At 33.6% G+C, this 26,182-nt stretch overlaps 1 protein-coding gene across 1 annotated transcript in view; it reads left to right on the plus strand.

Annotated features, from left to right (window-relative positions):
• LOC147914821 (uncharacterized) overlaps positions 1-12,183 on the plus strand; it is a 28,901-nt gene extending 16,718 nt beyond the window's left edge. The window contains 6 exon segments of the mRNA XM_087441923.1: positions 3,017-3,069; positions 5,059-5,199; positions 9,169-9,247; positions 11,406-11,461; positions 11,464-11,500; positions 12,060-12,183. Coding sequence (XP_087298049.1) covers positions 3,017-3,069; positions 5,059-5,199; positions 9,169-9,247; positions 11,406-11,461; positions 11,464-11,500; positions 12,060-12,183 — 490 coding nt within the window.
• The last annotated feature ends 13,999 nt before the right edge of the window (positions 12,184-26,182 follow it).

Genomic DNA, 26,182 nt, shown 5'->3' on the forward strand with positions numbered 1-26,182 from the left:
TTCACCTAGATATTCAGAGAAACTTTAATAGCAATGTGCTTCAAAATGAACTAATTATATTCTTCAATTAAATATATTTCTTCTGTATTTCTGATCTTAACTGCAGAAAACAGAAACTGCTAGCACCAATGGAAAACATTTTTGGCTCCAATACACTGGAATCTGAATATCACCCCCACCCCAGACTGACTTCTCCACTCCTCCTGCTTCTGTGCATAAATAGCTCCCTCTGCAAGATTTGAGTTGGGTACATCCGACTGGGCCTAGTCCACATGCCCCTCAGCACCCTCAGTCCAGGGAAGGCTGGGAAGGTGAAAAGCTTTTTTAACTTCTACAGAGGGTGAAGAGCTCGCCTACCATCTGGACTCGTGTGAAGAACTGCCTAAGCAAAGGAAAGTGGCTCAGTTGCTGCACATCTGAAATAATGACAACTGAGTACCCACCACACTGTATCCTCTGGTCATCCAAGTGAAATGCCCAGAAGTTATCCTACAATTGTCTGTCTCTCGGTATAAATATTTGACGGGATGTGTCTCAATGGGAACAAAGGAAAGTGGAGTAGAGGGCCTTAGTGTGACATTAAAGAGGGTAAATAAAGAGAAAAATTTTAAAAGAAAGGCATGTAGAGATAACTGATGAGATAAATTCCAGTTCTAAGGCTGCCAACAAGTGATAAAGATGTCCGACATGAATGAAGCCCTCTAAGGGGCTGGTGAAAGGGACAACTCAGAAAAATAAAAAGAAACAGACACACAAACACAAATACACACACACTACCAGATTTTTGTCTATGGTTCATGAATCCCTTAAAGTCCAAAAACTTATTTTGTTACACACACTTGAGTTTAGCTCCTTTTCCTTTTTTAAAAAAAGAATCACAGTACTAGTACAGCATTAAGTTGTGCGGTTTCAAAAAAATTTCTAGTCTTTTTTTTTTTAACAGTTTTATTTATTTATTTATTTATTTATTTATTTATTTATTTATTTGTGAGAAAGATCAGCCCTGAGCTAACATCCATGCTAATCCTCCTCTTTTTGCTGAGGAAGACCGGCTCTGAGCTAACATCTATTGCCAATCCTCCTCCTTTTTTGTTTTCCTCAAAGCCCCAGTAGATAGTTGTATGTCATAGTTGCACATCCTTCTAGTTGCTGTATGTGGGACGCGGCCTCAGCATGGCCGGAGAAGCGGTGTGTAGGTGCCCGCCCGGGGTCCGAACCCGGGCCGCCAGTAGTGGAGCGCGGGCACTTAACCGCTAAGTCACGGGGCTGGGCCCTCTAGTCTTAACTATAATTTCTATTTTCAGTACTGATGAATTTAATTCCTATGTAAAATTAAGAAATTAATCTTTTCAATTAGAATTTATTAAAATAAATTGCATCGGCTTTTTTCCCATAAACAAAAAAGAAATCTCAATCATAGCAATGATTGGGCATGGTGAACAAAAGCACTGTTAATTCTGAAAATATAAAAAGTGATGCAATTGAAGTGATGAAACTACCTCCTCTAACATTTTATAGTATACTTTTCATCTTCAGTAGCTAGTACGTTCTCTGGTTAACTTTAAGAGGAAGATGGAGGTGAGCAAGAACTTGAGCAACACTAGTCTTTCCTTTCCTTTGACGTGAAATAAAATTCTTTGTCCAGCTTGAGACAGAGCTATATAGCTGCCAGCTTCTATCACACAATCTCAGCCAAAGCAGCATAGACTGGTGAGTGAGCCAGGGCTCTGGGTATAGTTTGTAATTAGCACTAATGTGGCAATAGCTAACTGGTACATAAGCAAAAGTTATGATTTTATAATAGCATATAAAGTTTTGGGATAAATTTGTGCTACAGATAAAGGCTTGAAAAAAATAATCTAGCCATAGTTTCCCCAATGTCTCTCTTTAACACACACACACACACACACACACACACACACAGAATCTACTTGGCTCCTGAAATAATCGTTCTGCAGATGTGAAATAATATTCATATATTGAAAACGTGAACACACAAAATTAGAAAGAACTCTATACCTTATAATCTAACTTTAAAAAGTGTCAACCCATTACTTTCTCTTTGTCTCTCACAGAGGTAACTTTGAAATATAGGCTGCCATGTATTTTTCTTCACCTGTGTCAAATGACATTACATGATCATAATCATCTTAGCATGATGCCAACAGCACAATCCTTTTTTTTATTGTTGTTGTTGAACTTGAGGTCTGCTTTCTATACCTGGAAGTAGAAGTTCAGCATATGAAATCACTCATGGCAAGGATCTGAATAGAGAGGAGCAGTAGAGTAAAGCTGAGTCATTAAATGATCAGAGCCAGCTAGTATCTAACCTCGGCCACATATTGGCTGTGTTACTTTAAGAACGCTTTTAACTTCCCTCTCCCTTTGAGGAAGTTTCCTCGTTTGTAAATTAATAATAATAAGCTCCTATTTGATAATATAATTGGGTTTAAATTGAATCATAAGAGTTAAGAGCTCAGAACTAGGCCTACTACAGAGTAAACACAATAAATATTAGCCATGATTCTTCCTATTATTATTATTAAAATAAATTCATGCTCTTTTCAGTGAAGTCTAAGTTGCTGTTTCACACTCAAATCCTTCAGAATTGGATCTCTGGCTGGAATCCATAATGATCAATATTAACCAAAAATTTTGGTAGGTCAGGGTGGTGGTATAAAGACTCAATCTGTTGGTTTCATAAACCACTGAACTTCACTTCCTTTCCACTGAATCCAAAAGTCAGAAGAATTATTTCAGAGTCTCCAACCACCTCCAGTGGCTCCTCAAACTGCAGTGAGATAGAATGGTTTTTGGATGGCAATGTACCTAAAGAAACAGAATTATGTGACTGGTCAGACTTCTGAGGAACTTTCATCATAATTTTTATATTAATGTTGTATTCTCAATTTAGATTGTCTTCTTTTATATTATTGAAGCTACATCCAAGTAGTGGGCAGGGATCTTGAATCCAGTGTGATCACTATGATCAGTCTGTACTATTTTACTCAAAAAGAGGCGTGGATGGTCACATAGGGATAATGAATGCAGGAGATTCCCAGTCTCCAGGTAAGAAGCACGTGTAGGACAGACTCGAGATGCTATTTGTGAAGTAAAAGAATTTATGTTTGGTGAGTCCCTGCTATCAGGGAATCCTAACCCTCTTGAGACAGTCAGTGTCTCCATGCTCTTCCTCTCTTCTATCCATGCCAAATTATTTTCAGCTATCTATCCAAGGTATCTTATAAACAGATCCACACTGTGTGAATAAAACATAACTGATTTTTGTACTATTTTTGACAGCTTTATTTAGATAAAATTGACATACATACATTAAAATGCACATATTTAAAGTGTACAATTTGATAAATTTTGATATACATGACATCACCCATGAAATCGCAGATACATTCAAGGTAATGAACATATCCATCAAGACCAAAAGTTTCTTCATAGCCCATTATAATCTTTTTCTACTGCCACTTTCAGCATGCCCTCCTTGAGACAACTATAGGTCAGTTTTGTGTCACTATAGATAGATTTGCATTTTCTGCAATCTTATATAGATGGAAACATACAGTATGGACTCATTTTTGTCTGGCTTCTTTTATTGAGCATAATTATTTTAATATTCATCCATGTTGTTGTAGGTATCAATAGTTCATTCCTTTTTTTTTTCTGACTAATATTCCCTCACATGGATGTACCACAGTCTATTTATTCATTCATTCATAAACATTTGGACTATTTCCAGTTTGGCATTATTACAGATAAAGCTGTCATAAAATTTTACATACCAGCCTTTGTATGGACATACACTTTCATTTCTCTTGGGGAAATACCCATGAGAAGAATGGATTAGTCATGTGGTAGGTGTATATTTAGCTTCTTAGGAAATTTCTGCACTACTGTCCAAAATGTTTGTACCATTTTACATTTCTACTAACAATGGATGAGAGTTCCAGTTCTTCCATATCCTTACCAACATTTGGTATGGTCAGACATTTTAATTTTAGTCATTCTAATAGGTATGCAGTGGTTTCTAAATTTGGTTTTAATTTGCATCTTCTTTATGACTAATGATGATGCACATCTTTTTATGTGCAATTTGCCATCTATATATCTCATGTCATGAAGTGTCTGTTCAACTCTTTTGCTTATATTTTTTATTGTGTTGTCTGTTTTCTTGTTAAGTATTGAGAATTCTTTATATATTCTGGACTTAAGTCCTTTATCAGACGTTTGATTTGCAAATATTTTCTCCCAGTCTCTGGTTTGTCTTTTCATTTTGTTAACACTGTCTTTTGAAGAGCAGAAGTTATAATTTTTGGGAAGTCCAATTTATTACTTTTTAATGAATCATGTGTTTAGAATTGGATTGCAAAAATTCTTTTCTAACCCAAGATAACAGTGAATTTTTCCTATGATTTTTGCACATGGATATCCAATTATTCTAGCACCATTTATTGAAATGACTATCTTTTTTTGTGTCTTTGCCAAAAATCAAGTGTCTATGTATGTATGGGTCTATTTCTAGACTATTTGCCTATCTTTATACCAATAGCTGTAGCTTTATAAGTCTTTAAACTGGATAATGTTCATCCTCCAACTTAGTTCTCTTTCAAACCTGGTTATCTTAACTCCTTAACATTTTCATATATATTTTAGAAACAAATTGCCAATTTATACAAAAAAAAAGCCTGTTGAGAATTTTGCTTGGAATTGTAATGAAGCTATAGATTCATGTGAGTAGAACTGACATCTTAACAATACTGTGTCTTCTGACTCATGAAAACACTACCTCTCCATTTATTTATGTCTGTAATGTCTTTCAGCAATGTTTTGTAGTCTTCACTGTACTAGTTTTACATGTTTTTTGCCAGAAATATCCATAAGTATTTAATATTTTGATGTTGTTGTAAATGGTATATTTTAATTTCCTATTGATAATGCCTAGTATGTAGAAATATGATCGGTTTGTATATATGGATATCAAATCCTACAACATTCTAAACTCACTTATTAGTAATGAAGAACTGACTAACTTTTCTATACAAGATGTTATCTCTTCCAACTTTACTACAGAGTCACAAGAACCTACAAAAAAGAATAAAAAGAGACTTTGTATCTCTAAAATTATCACCATTGTCATCTTCTTTCTGATGATTCTATTAACTACACTGGCCACAATCTTAGCAAGTGAGTTGCCCAATTCCCAAATATGCTCTTGTTAACTCTCTGATAAAATATTTCATCATATGAGTGCCTTTCATACTTTAGCTCAGGATTAAGGGTAATTTCAGACATCTTTGTACACGGAACGAGCATATCATTCCTCTTCTATAAAAGAAGGATAATAGCTGTACTAAACATGGTGAGGATAAAAATAACAACATATATGAAATTTGCTTCTAAACCAATATTACTATAGCCCTTACAAGGTAAGGAGTTTGTGACGAAATGTAGATCACCACATTGCTTCCTTCATCAAGAAAATCTCACTATGAAGAAGTATCAAAAGAACTAAACAGTATATTGGTGACATAGTCAATTAACAATGTGCCATGAGGTCCTTATCTCATCGTGGACTAGTAACAAACAGTTTGTAGAACATGATCTAGCTGTGGACTACCTCGCTTTAAACCATATGCTTTTAGATAGATGTTAGTATTTTTTTTCTAAGCTGCTTCTAGTTGATGGCTATATTTATAAGAATGAAAATTGAGTTCAAGGTGCATAACATTCAACCTCTCTCTAGCTGTGCAGCTTGTAATGATAGGGTCAGATTTCCAAGTCCTATTCATAATTCACAACTATACATAAGGGTTATAGAGAATTGGATAATAAAAAAATCATTGTTATCCTAATGACCATATTTTTCACACAAAATATAGATTACTTTTAGATTCTAAAAGCAGCATGATACATCTAACCTTCATAATAGTAAATTATGGACATATATTCTACAAATAACTTGAAACAATTTTAATGATATGTTTGAAAATATATACAGAAGTATATATGCATATAGACATGTGTATATAAATGTATATATGATTGACACATGAATATATGTATTATAAGTGTGTATATAGAATACACATGTATAAAGTAACTTACAGAAATTAATGTTCATATATATTATATATGCTTGTATACATAAATGTGCACATATGTAGGTATAAATGAGTTTATATTATAGATATATTAATCATGCTTATTCCATGAACTAGACATTAATACATACATTTATATATATATACATGACTATATATGCACATATGTATATATGTATTTGTATGCATATGTTCATATACTGTGTGTGTGTATATATATATATGAGAGAGAGAGAGAGAAGGAGGAGATGGAGAGAGAGAGAGGGATCATTGTGTGAATGAGGCACTATACTAGGTGTTGACAACAAAAAAGACAGATATGGTTCTTGTCCTCATGGAACTTACTCAACAGGAGAAAAAGTCATGAGTCAAGTAATAAGAATGATGAGTTCTAGGAGGAGGACATAGGTAATGAAATCCAGATAAGTAAACAATTTTGCCAAAGAGACCACAGCATTATATTGTGTGAATGGGTGTCAGTATTTACATTAAAAATTTTAGCACCAAATTATTCCTTTTGGGGGCATGGTACAAAAGTTGTGATTTTATACCTAACTATAAACTACGAAAACTGTTGCTCAAATAAAATCACAAATAATATCTATGGGTCAAGCTAAGGAAATAAACATTATTGATATTTTTATGTAGTTTAAATTAAATTAAATTTAAGAAAAGATAGTCATTTAGCTGTTCTGAGCAAAATAAATAAATAAAGAAGAAGAGGAAGAAAAAGAAAAACAAAAAATTTTGGTAAAACAAAATGTATATTTTAAAGCATTTTACAAGATATTTTCATACACAATATCCTATTTGTGTTTTTGAGTAATCCAGAGGGGTAGGGAAGTAAAGTATTATCCTTTTTTTCTTTTGTTATTTGTGAGGAATCTGAACTTCAGAGACATTAGCTGATTGTCTAGACAGCTAAGTAGAGCAAAGTTACAACCTGAATCCAAGTCTTCTGATTTTTATTCATCGTTCTTTACAACATTTACAATGTGGGCTCTCTTTCTGGTTGAGCTTATTTCCTGTGGCTTATGTAAAATAAACACCCACTAATTTGTTAAAGGAGCTGAAATATATCCAACTTGTTCTTAGAAAGACAGACTTTCTTCCAGGCCACCTGCTGAAGTCACTGTAGTCCATCCTAACCAGATGCTTCTCATTTCCCCCAATGGAATTTATTCAATGGAATTCCCAGGAGCCCTCATTCTTGTTCTCCTGGTGCAAGACATGTTCAAGAGAGTATTTTATAAACTTGCTCACACAAAGGTATAGACAATTTGTAAACATTAATATGTTCTGTTCTACAGTGATATTAAACGTGGGATCAGAATTCCATTTCCAGGTTTTGTCATTGATTAATTAAGTCACCCAGCATCGAGCATCTCAGTTTCCCTATCTATACAACACAGAATTGGACTGGATAATTTTTAAGGTCACTCGTGGTGCTAAAACTCTCGGATTTCCTAAAGCTATTAAGCAAAAGTGAGGAACACTTGACACAATCACTAGGAGGAAAAATAAACATACTAAACTCAGATGTCCCAGATCAGATGACTAATTTTATGTTTTGGTATAAAAATAGGCTTTTCCTATTTAATAGATATTGATATGAAAACAGCTTGTAACACAATAAGTCAAAGATCTAATCAGATTTAGAATAAAAATTATTCTTCCACTTAGGCGTACTTAAAAAGGGTTGTGTGGATTTTTCTTAGAGATGCATGATAGTTATCCAGCAGTGACATAATTTTATATATATATATTACATATATACATAATTTTACATATGGCACAAAAGTTATATATATATAATATATGTAATTATATCTATATATAAACACACATATACATAGATATAAATGTATAAATTTTATGTATTTTATTGACTTATGCAGCAAACAGGCATGAAATAATCATTAGGTGCTGCGATAGAGAAAGAAGAGGCAAAAGGATAATTATAACTATAATGTATTAAATTTGATAGTTTATTAGAAGCAGAGAGCATGGAAAGGAGAATATGATCAATTCCACTGGGGTGGGGTGGAGGAGATTCATAGAGGAACTTATGTTTTAACAGAATAGATGATTTAAATACAAGTAGATTCTTTCCAGTTGGACAGAGATGGAGTTCTTGATTGCTAGTTCAAGGTGGCAGTATGGCATTGGAGAACACAGATCAGCATGCGCAAAGCCCCAGATATTACAGAAAGTAATATGACATGTACAAGGACTATAAGAAGTTTGGTATGCAAGGAATTAGATAGAGAAACAAAAAGCCTACAGAAAAAATAAAGCTACAGTAGTAAACAGAGATCAAATCCTGATGGTATTTTTCATTAAAGGTTAACAAACAAGTTAGACTGTAATCATAGTTTAAGCATAGAATCAGCATATGCATAACTTGATCAGATATATCGCACTTAGTTGCTTTATACACTTTAAATTGAACATGTCTTTTTCCCAAATCTGTTTTTCTTCTAACAATAATTTTCATAAATCAATATGCCATCGATCTAGTACATAGTACATATATCATTATCTATCGCTAATTTTGAAACAATCCTTTAGTGTAAGATTTAAAACCTTACTATCTGTATAATTCTGACTCCTGCTCACCTTTCTGAACTCAGTTCCTATCATGCTTCCTCTTTCTCTATACACCAGTCATACTGATCTTCTTCCTTTCTCAAGTGACAAGGTCTCTCACTCCAGGGCCTTCGCACATTCACTTTCTCTGCTGAGAATATGCTTTCCTCATTTTTCATCTAGATATCTCTCTGCATCCTCAAAGTGTCAGCTTAAAAATTTACTCTAATCCCTACGCCTGAACTAGATCAGGTCTCCTCAACACATTTTAGTATCTATCACTATTCTTTTTGTGTCATTCCTTGAATTTGCAATTATTTATTCAATATCTATCTGCCCCACTAGACTCTTAGCACAATGATGGCAGGGACCATGTCTATAATAAACATATACAACAGTGCTTAGCACATAGTGTGTACACACAAATATTTTTTTATTGAGCAAATGGGTGACTATTAGGTAGTTGTATATAGGAGATCTCTGATGAGAGGCCTGGGTGGGACAGCAGCAACTCTTGCTGTATTCCACATAACAAAACAGCTGGTAAGGCAAGACTTTCAAACTATAATTATGTTTTTAGAGGTTATAGTTAATATGGAGAATGTATACTGTAAATGGAAATGGTCTAGAAAAGACCCTTTCACCCAGCATAAAGGAGGCCCTATTTTCCACATCAACTCAAAGGACCATAGAAAGCTCACATCGGGGTCAGACCACATTCACCTCACAGGTCAGGTCAGATTAACCTTCATAGTACAAATTATTAGGCAACTTTTAGGAGATGACTTCCCCCATTTGACTTTTCAACTGGGCATAGGAGTATTTAGAAACCAGTTACATGTTAGACATTTTCCCTTTGCCCTATGTGGAGCAATTTATATATCACTGCCCACCAGAAAGACCTCACCTGTTCTTCCAAGTTCAACCATGTAATTACCTAGCTCTACATTTTCAAGTGAAAATACAGCATCAAAATCTAGGGAAAGTCCAAAATTTTTTCCATAGTTCAGACCTGGGAAGCCGTAATAAAGCCCCCACTAATGAACTTTTGTTCACCTACCTATTTTGCACCAAAGGAAAGCTGCCTTTTGTGAGACTATGTTAAAAAAATATAATAAGCAGAGAGTCATGACAAACCATTAGTCAGAGATACTGGAAAGAATTAATAAATGAGTCAGTATAACCAAGAAGATCTGGGAGCTTTGGGGCACAGAAAAGGGTAAATGGAGAAACTTAAAAGCACACAACACAAACTGCTCAAAAACAGAAATAATGGAGAAGTAAAATACCAGAGGTGGTAAGAAAGAGAAAAGTCAACGAGCATAGGAGTATATTTAACATTTATTGAACACTTACTCTACCAGGAATGGACAGAGGAAGGATTGACCTAAGTTGAAATTAATTTTGTGGAACATTTTGGCAAAGTTTTTAAATGAGTACATTAGGATGGCTAAAAAATATAAATGAAGTCATACATTCCATTCTACAGAATAACAACTTGAGAAACTACAGCAGGGGAAAAAATAAGAAAGTATCAGATGGATATGGAAACAGAGCAAAGAGAAGAAACATTTTAACTAAAAAACATAGTCATTTAAATAATTTTTGGAATAAAAATAAGAGAAAAAAATGGAAAAAGAGAGTACAACAAAATAATAAATGAGGATACACAAAAGCAAAACTGGTTCTCTAAACAGACAGGACTGATCACAGAAAAAAGAAAACTCATACTCACCCTAATAAATATAATTACAAACAGCACAGATTTAAACGCATAAAATATTACAAATAATTTTATGACAATAAATTTGAAAACTTTAAAGAAATGGAGACTTTAAACAATTATTTAGACAATTCAAAAATTGGAATATGTATAGATAGGCATATTTCTTAAAAATTAGATAGTAAGCATCAAAGAATAAAAAATGTTTAAATAAACTAAAGTGTCTAAATAAAGCAAAGACATACAAAAAGTATCAATCCAACAGAATTCAGAAAAGATAAAAGAAGAAAAAGATAGTAGTCAGAAAACACAACATTGATAAATCCAAATATAATAGCAATTATGATAAAATGTAAATGTTTTTATCTCTTAGAAGACAAAAATTATCAGATTAGTTTTAAAAGAACAACAAAGTCCAGTTACATGCTGCTACTTACAGAGACGTACCTAAGTGCATGCACACACACAAACACACACACACATACAAAAGTTAAAGTGAAAGGAAAAAGATATACAAATCAATTACTAACCAAAACCAAACCAAACAAAAAAGTATAGAGGTAATAACATCAGAAAATATAATGTATCAGAATAAATTACAAAGATATATAAAACCTGAATGAACTAGTAACTCTTCAATATATTTTACTGCTAGCTAAAATTCTCCCATCCTAAAAGGCACCAAACCCAGGAAGATTTACTGGCTAATTTAACCAAGACTTCACAGAACAGATAATTTCAGTCTTATAAAAACTCTTTTAGAGAATACAAAAGACAGAAAACTACCCAATGCAATTCACTACAGAAGTTGTTACAGAAGTAACACAACCCATGAACTAACCCATGAACCAGATAAGGACAATGTCACCTCTAAGATCATTTCCAAACATGAAAGTCTATATTTTTATAGCATATAATGAATTAGAAAAAAGAAAGTGAAGCATTTGCTACTCATCCTGTAAATATACCTTACTAAATGATTTCCTGAAGCAAAATTCTGACCATTCTCAATATTGGATAGGACTGAGCAGAAAACAGGGCAGACCTGGAAGTGGATAGATGGAACCACATGGTTGGTTAAGCCCTGGCTATATAATTTACACATCTAAAGCTGGAGCTCAGAGCCCTTTCCCACCATGGGGAGATCTGAGTTATAATCCATACATACCATTCTCCTGAAAGCTTCCTTTGTGGTGGAGAATAAAATGAGCCCAGAGAAAAACTGGTAATACAAATTATTTAATACCTATAATATCCCAAACACAATGCTTCATAATCATTATATCTTTTGACTTCCACAACAACAGTAGGAGGGAGGGTTACGTATCTCCATTTTACAGATGAAAAAATTGATGTTTAAAGATGTTGAATAATTATAATGTTTTACAACACATATTTAAAATGTATTTGTCAATAAATCCTGTACTTCTCCATCATATAGGTTATAGATTTTTTGAGTTTATAAAGCTACGTTTTAGGCCAGCAAAGTATATGAATTTAGTTTGCTTTAATTCAAACAATATGGTATTGGCTTACAGTAAAAGCTCACAGTGGAGGGAATGTTTTCTCTAACTCTCCCAATCAGTGTCCACTCATTCTGTGGCCTTTTTTTTTCCTGTATTTTGTTTTAGGTTTAAAACAATTGGAATTGGAGAATGTGCCCATCTACACAAAATTGGGATTAGCAGTGCCAGTACCCATTTGGTTAGAAAATGGATTTGCAGCAAACCAGACACATGTATACCAAGAAGTTAAGACATCAAAGATTTAAGATGTTTTACATAAAATGTATTTTTTATTCTTTTTGAAAGATATGTAATACATTAATATAAAAGTACATGAAATTCATGCTTCAATATTTTCATTGATGTTTCACTCCAAATCACTAAATCCATTTTTTATAAATCTATTACATTCTTGACATTCAAGAAGTATACACCCCAACATATTTAAAATTTCCAAAATCTCTTATAGAATAAAATTTCTGATATGTAATACATTAAAATATGAATAAGAATTTAAATGAAATTTTAAGATATTTAATCATATGAGTTGAGACTATTGTCATTTAAAATTACTTTTTTCAAAGAGCTCATATGTTTTCACTGTCTCCTTAGCTTCCTTATCAATACCAGTTATTGGTTTTCTTTTGGTTTTGCAATATTTGTATCACTTTATGAGATTCACTAATGAATGTAGTGTAATTCAAACACAAGAATAGTGTTTAAATGTGTTAATAGCTAAATGAATCTCTTTCACACACCAACCTCACAGCAAAAAATAAAACAGTAATAAAAAGATTTCGTGTTCAGACCATCATATGAGGGGCATCAAGATTACGAGTAAACAGTCTGAACTAGCAGTGTTCTATTTGTGAATGCCAAGGACCTGTTGCATAACAGACAATAAGAATAGTACAGATTTGGGGGACGGATGATGGAGTGGTTTGAACCGTGCTGCTCAAGCTTCTCTCTGTTTGAGAAATCAATAAATGAGAATATATACTTCTTCAGAGAATATTATCTTCGTGATTACTCAAGGTTAACAGTATCTCTTGGTAAAATGTAATCCAACTCTAATACATTACAACATGGATCATGCTAGCCTCCTCCCTTCATTTCTATAACTTCCCACTCCAAAGTGAGAAACATGGCTACCACCATCACTGTTTATTTACTTAGTTGTTCAGTTCCAGCGTACATATTTAGTAGTTTCAGAATTGTTATCCTGTACCTCGTGGGAAACTACTTTATCAACTAGAGTACAGTGCTTATGCACAGGTCCTTTTGTCATTAGTCTCACAAGTTAAGACTACTCATTTCCCTAGGTTACTTAGATCCGCAAACTTTATCTCCATACTCTTCAGTGAGGCTATTTCATACATCCGCAATAAGTTAGATTCTTTTGGCAGTCTCTGCATTCCATACTGGTATCCACAGTCTCCAAAATAATATTTTTTAATTTGCATGCATTAAGATTCACTCTTTCTGTCATAAAATTCCACGGATTTTGACAAAAGCATAATGTCATGAATCTAGCTGATTCACTGCCCTTCACTGATCTAGAATAGATTCACTGCCCTAAAAATCCCCTGTGCCTCATTTTTCAACCCCACCCCTCTCCTAAATGCTGACAATATTTACTTTCTCTAGATATCACATAAATGAAATTATATGGAATATAGCCTTTTCAGACTGGCTTCTTTCAATATGAAATATGCATTTAAGATTTATTCATATATTTTTGTGGCTTGATAGCTTATTCCTTTTTATTGCTGTTTCCGTCATATAAATGTACCATAGTCTGTTTATCCATTCGCCTTGAATGGATATATTGAAGAACCTCTTGGCTGCTTCCAGTTTTTGGCAGTTATGAGTAAATCTGCTGTAAACGTTCATATGCAGGCTTTTGTGTGGCTATGTTTTCAAATCAGTTGGGTAAATATCTAAGAGGGTAGCTATGGATCACATGATAGACTATATTTAGCTTTGTGAGAAACTACCAAACTGTCTCTTAAAGTGGCCGTACCATTTTGCATTTCTACCAGCAATGAATGAGAGTTCCTGTTGCTCCCCATCCTCACCAGCAATTGGTATTGTAATTTTGGGGGATTTTAGCAGTCTAATAAGTGTCTAGTGGTATTTCACTGTTGTTTTAATTTGCATTTCCCTAATGACAAATGATGTTGAGCATCTTTTAATGTGCTAAATGTCCGTCTGTGTATCTTCTTTGATGAAATGTCTTTTCAGATCTTTTGTCAATTTTTCAATTGAGTTGTTTGTTTTTTTATTGTTGAGTATTGAGTTCTTTGTGTATTTTGAATACAAGTCCTTTTATCAGATATGTGTTTTGCAAATACTTTCTACTAGTCTGTGGCTTGCCTTTTCATTCTCTTAAAAGTGTCTTTAGCAGAGCAGAAGTTTTTAATTTAAATGAAGTCCAACTTATTTTTCTTTCATAGATTGTACTTTTGGTCTTGTATCTAAACACTCCTCACCAAATCAAGGTAATGCAGATTTTCTCCTGTTTTCTTCCAGAAGTTTTAGAGTTTTGCATTTTACATTTAGTTCTATGATTGTTTTGAGTTATTTTTTGTTAAGGGTGTAAAGATTATGTCTAGATTCTTTTTTTTTTTTTTTTGCATGTGGATATCCAATTGTTCCAGCACCATTTGTGTGTATGTGTATATACAGCCTTTCTCTATTGATTTGCCTTTATGCCATTCTCAAAGGGGGTTGACTATATTAAAATGAATCTACTTTGGGTACTTCCATTCTGTTCTATTTATCTGTCTATTTATTCACCAATACCATGCTGTCTTGGTTACTTTAGCTTTACAGTAAGTCTTGAAATCAGATAGTGTGAATCCTCCAACATTATTCTTCTTCCTCAGCATTGTGTTGACTAGTCTAGATTTTTTGCCTTTTTATATATTTAGAATAAGTTTGTCAATACCTACAAAATGGTTTAAAGAGATTTGTTTGGGATTGCAGACTATAGATGAAGTTGGAAAGAATCAACATCTTTACAATAATGAGTTTTCCCATCCCTGAACATGGACTATCTCTCCATCGATCTAGATCTTTGATTTCTTTCATTTTTTCAGTGTTTTATATTTTCCACATACAGATCCTATACATATTTTGCTAGATTTATACCTATTTCAATTTTTTGTGCTATTGTAAATGGTGTTTTTAAATGTTAAATTTCACTTGTTCACTCCTGGTATATATGAATGCAATTGATTTTTATATGTTTACCTTGTATCTTGCAAATTTTCTGTACTCGTTTTTTAGTTCCAAGAATTTTTTATGTTGATTCTTTGCAGTTGTCTAATTAGACAATCATGCCATCTGCCTAAAGAGTTTGTTTTTTCTTTTTTTCCAATCTGTGTACCTTTCTTTCTTATTCTTGTGTTGTTGCATGAGCTAGGATTTCTAATACAGTTTTGAACAGGAGTGGTGAGAGTGGACATCCTTGCCTTGCTCCTGATCCTATATGGGGAATTATCTTGTCTCCATGAAATGTGATGTTAGTGGTAGGTTTTTTTTATAGGTGTTCTTTCTCAAGTTGAGGAAGTTCCCCTCTTTGTTCAGAGTGTTTATCATTAATAGGTATTGGATTTTGTCACATTTTTTTCCTTTATCAGTTGACATGATCTTATGCTTATTTTTTCCTGTAGCCTGTGGATTACATAGTGGATTACATTCATTGATTTTTGAATGTTGAATCTGCCTTGCATATCTGAAATAAAACCCACTTGTTTGTGATGTATACTTCTTTTATACATTTTTGGATTTAATTTTCTAGTGTTTTGTTGAGGATTTTGTTGATGTGTTCATGAGAGATATCGATCTATGGTTTTACATTCTTTTAATGTCTTTATGCTTTCAGAATTATAGTAATGATGGCTTCAGAAAATTAGTTAGAGAAGTGTTCTGTTTTATTTCCTTTAAGGGATTGTGGAGAATTGATATATCTTTCTTATATTTTTGATAGACTTCACCAGTGAAACCATTTGGCCCTTTTTTCTGCTTTGGAAAGTTACTAAACATTGATTCAATTACTTTAATAGATATAGACTATTCAATTTATCTAATTCTCCTTGTGTGAATTTTGGTATTTTGTGTATTTCCAGGAATTGGTTCATTTGATCTGTTATCAAATTTGTGGGACTAAAGTTGTCTGTGGTATTCCTATGTTATCTTTTTAATTCCATGAAATATCTTATTTCTGATATTGGTAATTTTTCTCTTCTCTCTTTTTTCTTAGCCTGACTAGAGTTTGATAAATTTTATTGATATTTTCAAAGGACAAGCTTTTGGTTTCCTTGATTTTCTCTGTTGCTTTCCAATTCTCAATTTCATTGACTTCTGCTCTAATATTTATTATTTCTTTTCTTCTGCTTCTTTTATGTTTAAATTGTTCTCCCTTCTCTAGTTTCCTAAGGAGAATTTTAGGTTATTGATTTTGGATTTTACTTCTTTTTTTTTTTTTTTTTTTGCGAGGAAGATCAGCCCTGAGCTAACATCCATGCCAATCCTCCTCTTTTTGCTGAGGAAGACCAGCCCTGAGCTAACATCTATTGCCAATCCTCCTCCTTTTTTTTTTTTCCCTTTTTCACCCCAAAGCCCCAGTAGATAGTTATGTGTTATAGTTGCACATCCTGCTAGGTGCTTTATGTGGGATGCCGCCTCAGCATGGCTGGAGAAGCAGTGCACCAGGGCGCGCCCGGGATCCGAACCCCGGCTGCCGGTAGCAGAGCGCGCGCACTTAACCGCTAAGCCACGGGGCCGGCCCCCTGGATTTTACTTCTTTTCTAGTATATTCATTTAATGATATAAATTTCCCTCTAAGTGCTGCCTCACTGTCTCTCACAAAAACTTATGAGTTGCATTTTCACTTTAATTTAGTTCAAAATATTTTTAAATTTCTCTTGAGAATTTTTCTTTGATCCATGAGTATATAAGCATATTATTTAAGTTCCAAGTATTTGGGGATTCTCCAGCAATATTTCTATTCTTGGTATCTAGTTTAATTCTACCTCACTCTGACAACATGCTTTGCATGCTTTTAAATGTGTTATGTGTATTTTATAGCCCAGCATGTGGTCTGTATTGGAGAATCTTCTATGTGAACTCAAGAATAATGTGCATTCTGTTATTTTTGGATAGTGCTCTATAAATGCCAATTTAATCAAGAGGAACTTCATTTTATACTCAGTGCCTGATACTGCCAAAGGAAAGGAAAAAATGGTTTGATATCACAGAAGAGATTTTGGAAAAATTACTTTTAGAATATAATCCACATCCCAGAACTTTTTATTTTCCTAGTAATGCTGAAAAAATCAGAATATGAATAAAACAGAGTTGTCAGTTAAAGTACTTTCTGAAGACCACCGTGATACCTGAAGAGAATGTGTTTGATGAAGCTTTATAGTATAGCACATGTGTGGTAAATCTTAGATATCTTAAAATCTTCTAAACATAGATTTTACCTTTAAACAAATCAGGTGTTTTCCATTCATTTCTGCACATTATTCATGCAACATTCTCTGAGGCTCTTTTGTATGTACAGAGATCTCAGCTTGTTAAGAATCTTCCTCAGTGACTCAGCCAATCATGTGAAGAGTGCTCTTTTGCAAGGAACAAAGAGAAGATTGTGACCCTTGTTAAACATCTCAAGCACAGTTATTCTTTTCCACAATAAAATATCAAATATTTGAAAGGAAAAAAAATGGAGAAATGAAACTAAGAATAAGCTAAAATCACTTAAAGATAATCTAGAGAAATGTATCTTCATTTATCACATGAACCATGAAATGTTCACACCTTTGCGTTAACATCTAGAAGCATAATAATGGTGTTTTTGAATATTAGACAGTTATTCTTATCTTTGAAATCTATTTTTGTTTTTTTGTGAGGAAGATTAGCCCTGAGCTAACATCCGTTGCCAATGCTCCTCTTTTTGCTGAGGAAGTTTGGCACTGGGCTAACATCTGTGCCCATCTTCCTCTACTTTATATGGGACGCCACCACAGCATAGCTTGACAAGTGGTGCGTGGGTCTGCACCCAGGATCTGAACATGCAAACCCCGGGCCACTGAAGCGGAACATGTGAATTTAACCACTATGCCAACTTAACCACGCCAGCCCCTGAAATCTATCTTTGAAGAAAATTACAAGGAAATTACAGAAGGAGTAAATCTGGGATAAGAGAGATTAAATGTCTTTCCTGTAATAAAAAAGACTGGGGACGAAAGAATTGCAGAGACATATTAGGAAAAAAAGAGTGAGCTGATTTTGGACCTATGTTTGAGACGCCTATTAGACATCCAAATGGAAATGTCAAATAGGCAGTTAGATATTTGTATCTGGAGCTCAGGAAAAAGAACTGTGCATGAAGCAGAATGAGCTCACCTGGACAGGAGTGCATATACAGGGCTGAGTACTTTTCCTTGAGGAAGTTCCACATTTAGAGCTAAAACAGAGGCAAGGAAGCCAGTGAGTGAGGTTGAGAAGGGGCATCTAAGGATGTAGGAGGAAAAAATAGACATGTTCAGAAACCCATCGAAGAAAGTCTTTATTAAGCAAGAGGTGGTCAAATGTGTCAGATGCTCCAGAAAGGCCAAGAAATACAAGGACAGTGAAATGGCCATTGAATTTGGAAATGTGGAAGTCCTTAGTGACATTGATCAGAACTGATTTTGTGGAGAGAAGAGAATGGAGAGAGTTGAAAAGAAAACGGAAAGTGTGGAATCTGAGAGTGTGTATGTAGCCAAACCTATTGATAAGTATACTCTGAGAGGGAGAGGAATAATGGGATAGTAGCTGGAGGAATATGTAAGGTCAAGGGAGACGCATTTTTTTTAATAGCTGGGCCCTAGAGCATTTTTATGGTAATGGAAATGAATCAGTGAAAAGGGAAAAACTGATACTGCAAGAGAAGGGTGGAGGAGGAAGAATTACAGAAGTGGTGTTTTGAAAGTAGTGGCTGGGTTGGCTTTTTATAGAAGCAAAGATATTATCTCTACTGTAATGGTAGAGATAACGGTTTTAAATGGATACTCTTGGTGCATAGAACAAGGATTATTCTACGCTTTGAATTCTAGACACAGCTGGTTCATCTGCCCAGAGTTGTGCACAGATCTCTAAATTGTTTTTCTCCATCAAAGACAAGGAGCTGTGGGAGGACAACCACAGTCTCTTTCTTTGCCGGCAGTTTATTTCCTCTCAGCAGTGAGTATGGCATTTCTTGGAGATATTTTGAAGACTGCGGTTTACCGAAAATTTTATTACGTGTGTCCTGTGGTTCCTGATTTGTTTGAAATTTTGCACAAAAAATAAAAATTCAGATCAGCATGCAAGTAAGTAGATATGAAACAGCAAACTGACTGCTTAGGAGCCAGGTATATTATCAGAAGAATTGCCATGAAACAGAGAAGGTTTGGAATTAAAGGAGGAGATCCTTCAACAGTATCTTTACTTGAAAAGACTATTCTCCAAGGGGCTGGAAGGAAGTTGAGGAAGTAGAGGGGAGAATATGGCAAATAAGTGAAGAAAAAAATAGTAGCTTAAAGGAAAGGAAACAATAACAATATTATGACAACGGAATATATAGTAATTTAAAAAGCGGAGTAAAAAGCTACAGTGGCCTCAAGATCATTCCATAATTGTATGAATTTTTCTGTCCTTGTACTTACTGTATGAGCATTGGAGTTATCTGTGTAAGTATCAGGGATAGTCTGTTTTTCATATTTGGATTTACATCACCTAGCAGAATGCCTGACAAATGTAGCTTTAAAAAAACACATGTTGAGGGGCCGGCCCCTGGCACAGCGGTTAAGTGCGCGCATTCCCCTGCTGGCTGCCCAGGTTCGGATCCCCAGTGCGCACTGATGCACCGCTTGTCAGGCCATGCTGTGGCAGCGTCCCATATAAAGTGGAGGAAGATGGGCACAGATGTTAGCCCAGGGCCAGTCTTCCTCAGCAAAAAGAGGAGGATTGGCGTGGATGTTAGCTCAGGGCTGATCTTCTTCACAAAAAAAAGAAAAAAAAAAGTGTTGAATAAGCAAATACGTAAATGGGGTTGATAAAGCCCAGTGGATGCAAAGTGCTGTTTGTTTACATAAACACACATATGATTGGAGGCAGTAAATGGAAAAGATGAGAGGAGTATTCACCTATTCGGAAATAACAAAAGTATGCATTTTTTATGACTTATATTACTTATTTAAATAATAAATATTATTTTAAAATAATATTGAGTACTTACAATATTTCAGGGACAATATAATCTCATTTAACCATTCAAAACATTCTATGAAGGCTATTATGTCCATTTTATAGATGAGGAAACTGAACAGCAGAGAGAACAAGTTACTTAATATAGTGTTGGAACTGGAATTTGAATCTGTGCAGTCTGATGCAGAGCCTAGACCCTTAAACATACGGCTATATCAATCTCAAAAGAATTTTTTTCCAAAAGATATCTCTTCTATACCACCTAAAAGTCTTTACTTAATGTCCCTTTATCCTATGAGAAATTTTACTAGTGCGTATTAATGTGTGAATAATCATCTTTATAATCACCTACTGTGAATTTGGCTCAACCAGGAATAATATCCTCCTAATCACATATTACTGAGAAAGCAACATTTTGATAGGTAAAATAACCAAAATAAGCATTGAGAACTTTAGGGTCTCCAAGACTGAGGGAATAGAGCAAAGTGGTCTTTAGACAGCCATAGAACAATTTAGTCATGAAGAGGTTGGACCAAAAGATTCAAAAAGAGAAATAGGTTATGTAGAGAATGATTTTCTATAACTGTCTAGAAAAGATATGAACAATAAAGAAAACATCAATAGATTTATTGATAATCAAATGTAAAATTTGTGTATACCATAACAAAATCTTATATGTATGAATAGCCCATCTGAGAGCATTGACTGTCTCTCCATTTGTTTAGAGTACAACTTACATACTGTTAAAGATTATAGTATCCCACAAAACTGCATGAAACACAACTTTTTGTATATTAGTGGATTAATCATATTTTTAATTATATATAAAAATTTTTAACAAGCCTGTTGAAGTATAATTAACATAAAATAAAATGCACATGTTTAAAGAGTACAAACTGATAAATTTTGATATATGTATACGCCTGACACCATCACCACAATTAAAATAATGAGCATATCTATCATCCTCAAATTTACTCTTCTCCTTTGTAATCCTCCCAAATGCCTCTCCCTGCCCCACCTCCATCACTGGGCTATGTTTTCTGTCACTATAGTTAGGTTTAAATTTTCTTAGATTTTATTTAAATGGAATCATAAAGTACGCACTCTTTTTTTACCTGGCTTATTTCGTTAACTAAAATTATTTTAAAATTCATCCATGGTGTTTTATATATCAGCTGTCATTGCTGCTTTATCACTGAATAGTATTTCCTTCCATAAATATACCACACAATTTCTTTAACCAGTTCACTTGTTGATGGACATTTGACTTCTTTCCAGTTTGGGCTATTACAAATAAAGTTGGTATGAACGTTTGTTTACAAGTCTATGTGTGAACATATACTTTCATTACTCTTGAATAAAAACCTAAGAGTGGAATGGTTCAGTAATATGGTATCTGTAAATAGCTTTATTGAGATATAATTTATATACCATAAAGTTCATTGGCTTAAAATGTACAATTCAATGTTCTTTAGTATATTTATAGGGTTGTGCAACCGTGTATAAAACCCTGTACCCATTAGTAATCACTCATTCCTCCTCTCCACCCCCTTCCCTACCTATTCCAAACCATAGGCAACCTCTAATCTACTTACCATCTCTACAGATTTGCTTACTGTGGGCATTCCATGTAAATAATATCATATAATATGTGGTCTTTTGTCGCTGGTTTCTTTCACTTGGCACAATGCTTATCTTTATAAGAAGTGGCCAAATTGTTTTCCAAAGAGTTTGTACCATTTTCTGTTCCCCTACCAACAGCATACAAATTCCGATAGCTACATATCATTGCCGACGCTTGATGTCAGCAAACTTTTTGATTTTGTACATTATAATACATGTGTACTGATATCTAAATTTGGCTGTAATTTTCATTTTCCTGATGACTAATGATGGTACTCATCTTTTCATGTGCTTATTTGCCATCCATATATCTTTTTTGGTGAAGTGCCTTTCAAATCTTTTGTCTTTTTCTGAATTGTTTGTTTTATTATCATTGAGTTTTGAGTGATTTATATATATTTGTTCAGCTCCTTTATGAGATATGTGATTTTCAAAATGGTTTTCTAGTCAATGACTTGCCTTTTCCTTTCTTTAAGAGCATCTTTCAAGGACTTGTTCTTAATTTTGATGAAGTCCACTTTGTAATTTTTTTCTTTTATGTATCATGTGTTTGGGGTTGCGTCTAAAAAAATATATACCTTTACTTAACCCAAACTCACAAAGATTTTTTCTTATGCCTTATGCCAGAAATATTATAGTTTAAGACTTTATATTACATCTATGACCCATTATAGATTAACTTAGAGATAATTGTCTTCACCCCTAGGTTACTATTTGTACATGATATGAGTTGCAGACTGAAGTTCATTATTTTTGCATATTGATACCCTACAACTTTGCTAAACCCAATGTTGATTGTAGCAACTTTTTTCTGTTTTCTCTGGAATTCTCTACAAGTCATCTGTGAAAAAGTTTTAATTCTGCCTTTACAGTCTGGAAACCTTTTTTTCTTCCTTCTTGACTTACTGCAGTGACTATAACTCCCAGTACAATGTTTGGTAGAAGTAATGATAGCAGACATTCTTATTTTGCTCTTGATTTGAGGGAGAAAGTATTCAGTCTCTCTTAAATAAGTATGATGTTAGGCGTAGGTTTCTTTGTAGATACCCCTTACCAGATTGAGAAAACCCCTTTCTATTCCTAATTTGCTGAGAGGTTTTATCAAGAATGGATGTTAGATTTGGTCAAAGGGTTTTTCTGCATTTATTGAAAGGATCATATGTTTTTGCTTTTTTTAGTCTAACAATAGATGAAGGACATTCATTAATTTTTGAGTATTAAGCTTTGCATTAAGTATAAACTCTGGTCATGATGTATTATCTATATTTATATCTACATATTCAATTTGATAAGAAATTTTGATCTATGCTCATGACGAATAATAGTTTCTGTTATTCTTCTTTTGTAATGTCTTTGATTTTGGTACTAGAGTAATGCTGTCTTCATAAAATGAGTTGGGAAGTATTCCCTTTGCTTCAGTTTTCTGGAAGGACTAGTGTTATCTCTTTCTTAAATGTTTGGTAAAGTCCTCAGTAAAGGCATATGGGGCTGTATTTTCTTGGTGAGGATATTTTTAACTACAATTTCAATTTTTTAAATATAGATATAGGGATATCCAAGTTGTCTATGTATTAGTGAGTAAGCTTTGGTAGATTGTATATTTCAAGGAATTTGTCCATTGCATCAATGTTGTTGAATTTATTAGCATAAAGTTGTACATATTATTCCCTAACTATTTTTTTAATGTCTGTAGAATATGTAGTAATATCTCTGTCATTCCTCATACAGAGAATGTGTGTCTTCCTTTTTCGTCATCTGTCTAGCTAGAATTTTATCAATTTTCTTGTTCTTTACAATGAACCAGCTCTTCTTTCATTGATTTTTGTATTATTTTTCTGTGTTCTATTTCATTGATTTTTCAATTTTATCTTAATTGTTTCCTTTCTTCTGTCTACTTTGGATTTCATTTGCTTTTCTTTTTCTAGTTTTGTAAGATAAAAACTCCAATTCTTAATTTAACACATTTCTTCTTGTCTAATATGTATTTAGAGGTATAAATTTTTGAATAAGTACTGCTTTACTCTTGTCTAACAAATTTTTGTGTGTGTGTGAGGAAGATTAGCCTTGAGCTAACATCTGTTGCCAATTCTCTTTTTACTGAGGAAGATTGGCCCTGGGCTAACACCTGTGCCCACCTTCCTCTACTTTATACCAAACAAAACTACTAACAAATGCTTTTTGAGGTCATGACAGTGTGAGAAAAGTATATGTCTATGTTTGTGATAGGGAAAGCCAACCGCACAGAGGAGGAGAAAACAAACATAGGAGGGAATAATCTGCTGCTCTTGAGACTAAAAAAGTGGCTTACAGAGCATAAGAATGTATAAGCTAAGTCTTTAGAGAAACTTTTTAATTCTGAAGCAGAAATAAAAATTTGTTGCTGGTGGTTTATGTAGAAGAAGTAATAGAATAGGAGCCAAGATCAATTAAAGATGTGGTGAGCCAGTGTGCCAAGAGAATCACTGAATTTGTATTAGATTTCAGAATTTCCAGAGAAGTTAAAGCTCCAATCGCTCCTCTCCATGAGAGTTTATCTATAATTTGAGAATTGAGAAATTCATCATATTACTGTTTTAACATTGAGATTATGTTCCATTCATTTATTTGTTTTATTTTTTAAAATTTTAATCAGATGACCACAGAGTTTGATACCTATGTGTATCTTAAAATTGTTTTTATTCCTTATAAATGTCAGTCAAAATAATTAAATGCCTTCCCTCTCATAAATTTATTAAAAATATTTACTACTTATTTTCCTTTGATGAATGCCAATCCACATCACTCAAATAGAAAGAATGACTTTTTAATTATTAGTCTACAGTGAGGAAATATATAAAATGAGACAGAAATATATGCACTTTTTTTAATTTTAGTTAAAATGATCATTCAGATTCTTGATTTTTGATACATCTCAATAATTGTCTTATTATTTGAAGAAAAAAATTACAAGTCTCTGGTCAGAAATGAGCAATTGAACTATTAATTTACACTTTTTTTCTGAGCAAACGTGCAAATAATCTCAGTTGTGTTCTCTGGTCGTTATCACATATTCCCCATGATCTTATGAAAGATAATTCTGTGATCATTTTTGAAACAATACTAATTCTGAATGAAAGAATTGATTTCTGGGGTATTAAAGAAAGGAAGCACTAGTCAGCGAAATCAAGTATAATTTCTGTGAAAAGGAAAGACCTCCTGTTCACACGTAATCTGATAGTGTTTTCTACCTGATCATCAGAGAACAGCAGAGTTTAGCCACACGCTATACAGGATTGGTCACTACCACTCACCATATGTGGTAAAAATTTCTTTTTTTTTTTTTTTTGCACTGATGAAAACTTAACACAATCAAAACTAAACCAAGAGTTAACAAACTAAAGCATTTTTTAGGGTTGTGCCTCATAATTTCTCTGGTAATAATCAGTTAACATAAAATTTTGAGTTGTTGACCCTGGCATGCTTTAGAAAGTGACATATGGCAATATATATTGAAACAATGTAAAAATAATCACAGTGTTGTAAAGAGTGTTTTTGAAACTAGTGAAATACAAAACTATGAATCATAGAATTTGAATGTGCAAGGAGATAATGAAATGAACCAAATTTGTAACTTTGGAGCTGAAAGCAACCATAGATATAAGCATTGTTCCAAATTTGTCATCATAGCTTTTAAAAATGGCAGATTCCCTGTCCCCAACCCAAAGATTCTAATCCAATAGACTTGGGACAGAACATGGGAATATATATTTTAAACAAAAAGTTCTCCAGATTATTATGACACACATCATAATTTGGAGCTATTGATCTAAACTAACAGGTCAGTTTTGAAAAAGAAAAGAAAAGAAACAATAAATCTTGAGATGGTAACTGCTCACCGAGATAACTATAATCAAGAAGAAACTGGAACACGGCATACTTGATTCTGTCTCTAGCATTCTGCCTAGCATACAATATTACTCTATTAATTACTGCATATATTATTGCAAAAGTAACCTGTTTTTTTTAAATAAATGTATTTTGACTAAAACGAAATTGATAGCTTGTAAGAAAAGTTAAGTAAATTTGAGTATCTTGTTATTTTTATTACCCTAAATATCTCAAACTTTACTAGCTATGTCATATGCCAGGTCATATTCCCTTTATTGCCCAAATCATGATATTCTAAGCTATAGCCCATTGTTACAGAAGAAAGTCAGTACTTACAAGTTTCCCCTTCCCAAATCTCTGATAATTCCAGGGAGATTTTTACATTTTTTTACAAGTGTGCATTAAATGTTGTTTATTCCTTCAGCCAGGATGACTCTAGATACAGACCGTGTATGTCCACAGTTCCTTTTTTTTTAAACCATTCATCAATTGGCTTCTTCTAGTTGTTGCTGCTTTTC

The sequence above is a fragment of the Ceratotherium simum genome, chromosome 17, assembly GCF_057802395.1.
Source record: "Ceratotherium simum simum isolate JZ-2026a chromosome 17, ASM5780239v1, whole genome shotgun sequence".
NCBI lineage: Eukaryota > Metazoa > Chordata > Mammalia > Perissodactyla > Rhinocerotidae > Ceratotherium > Ceratotherium simum.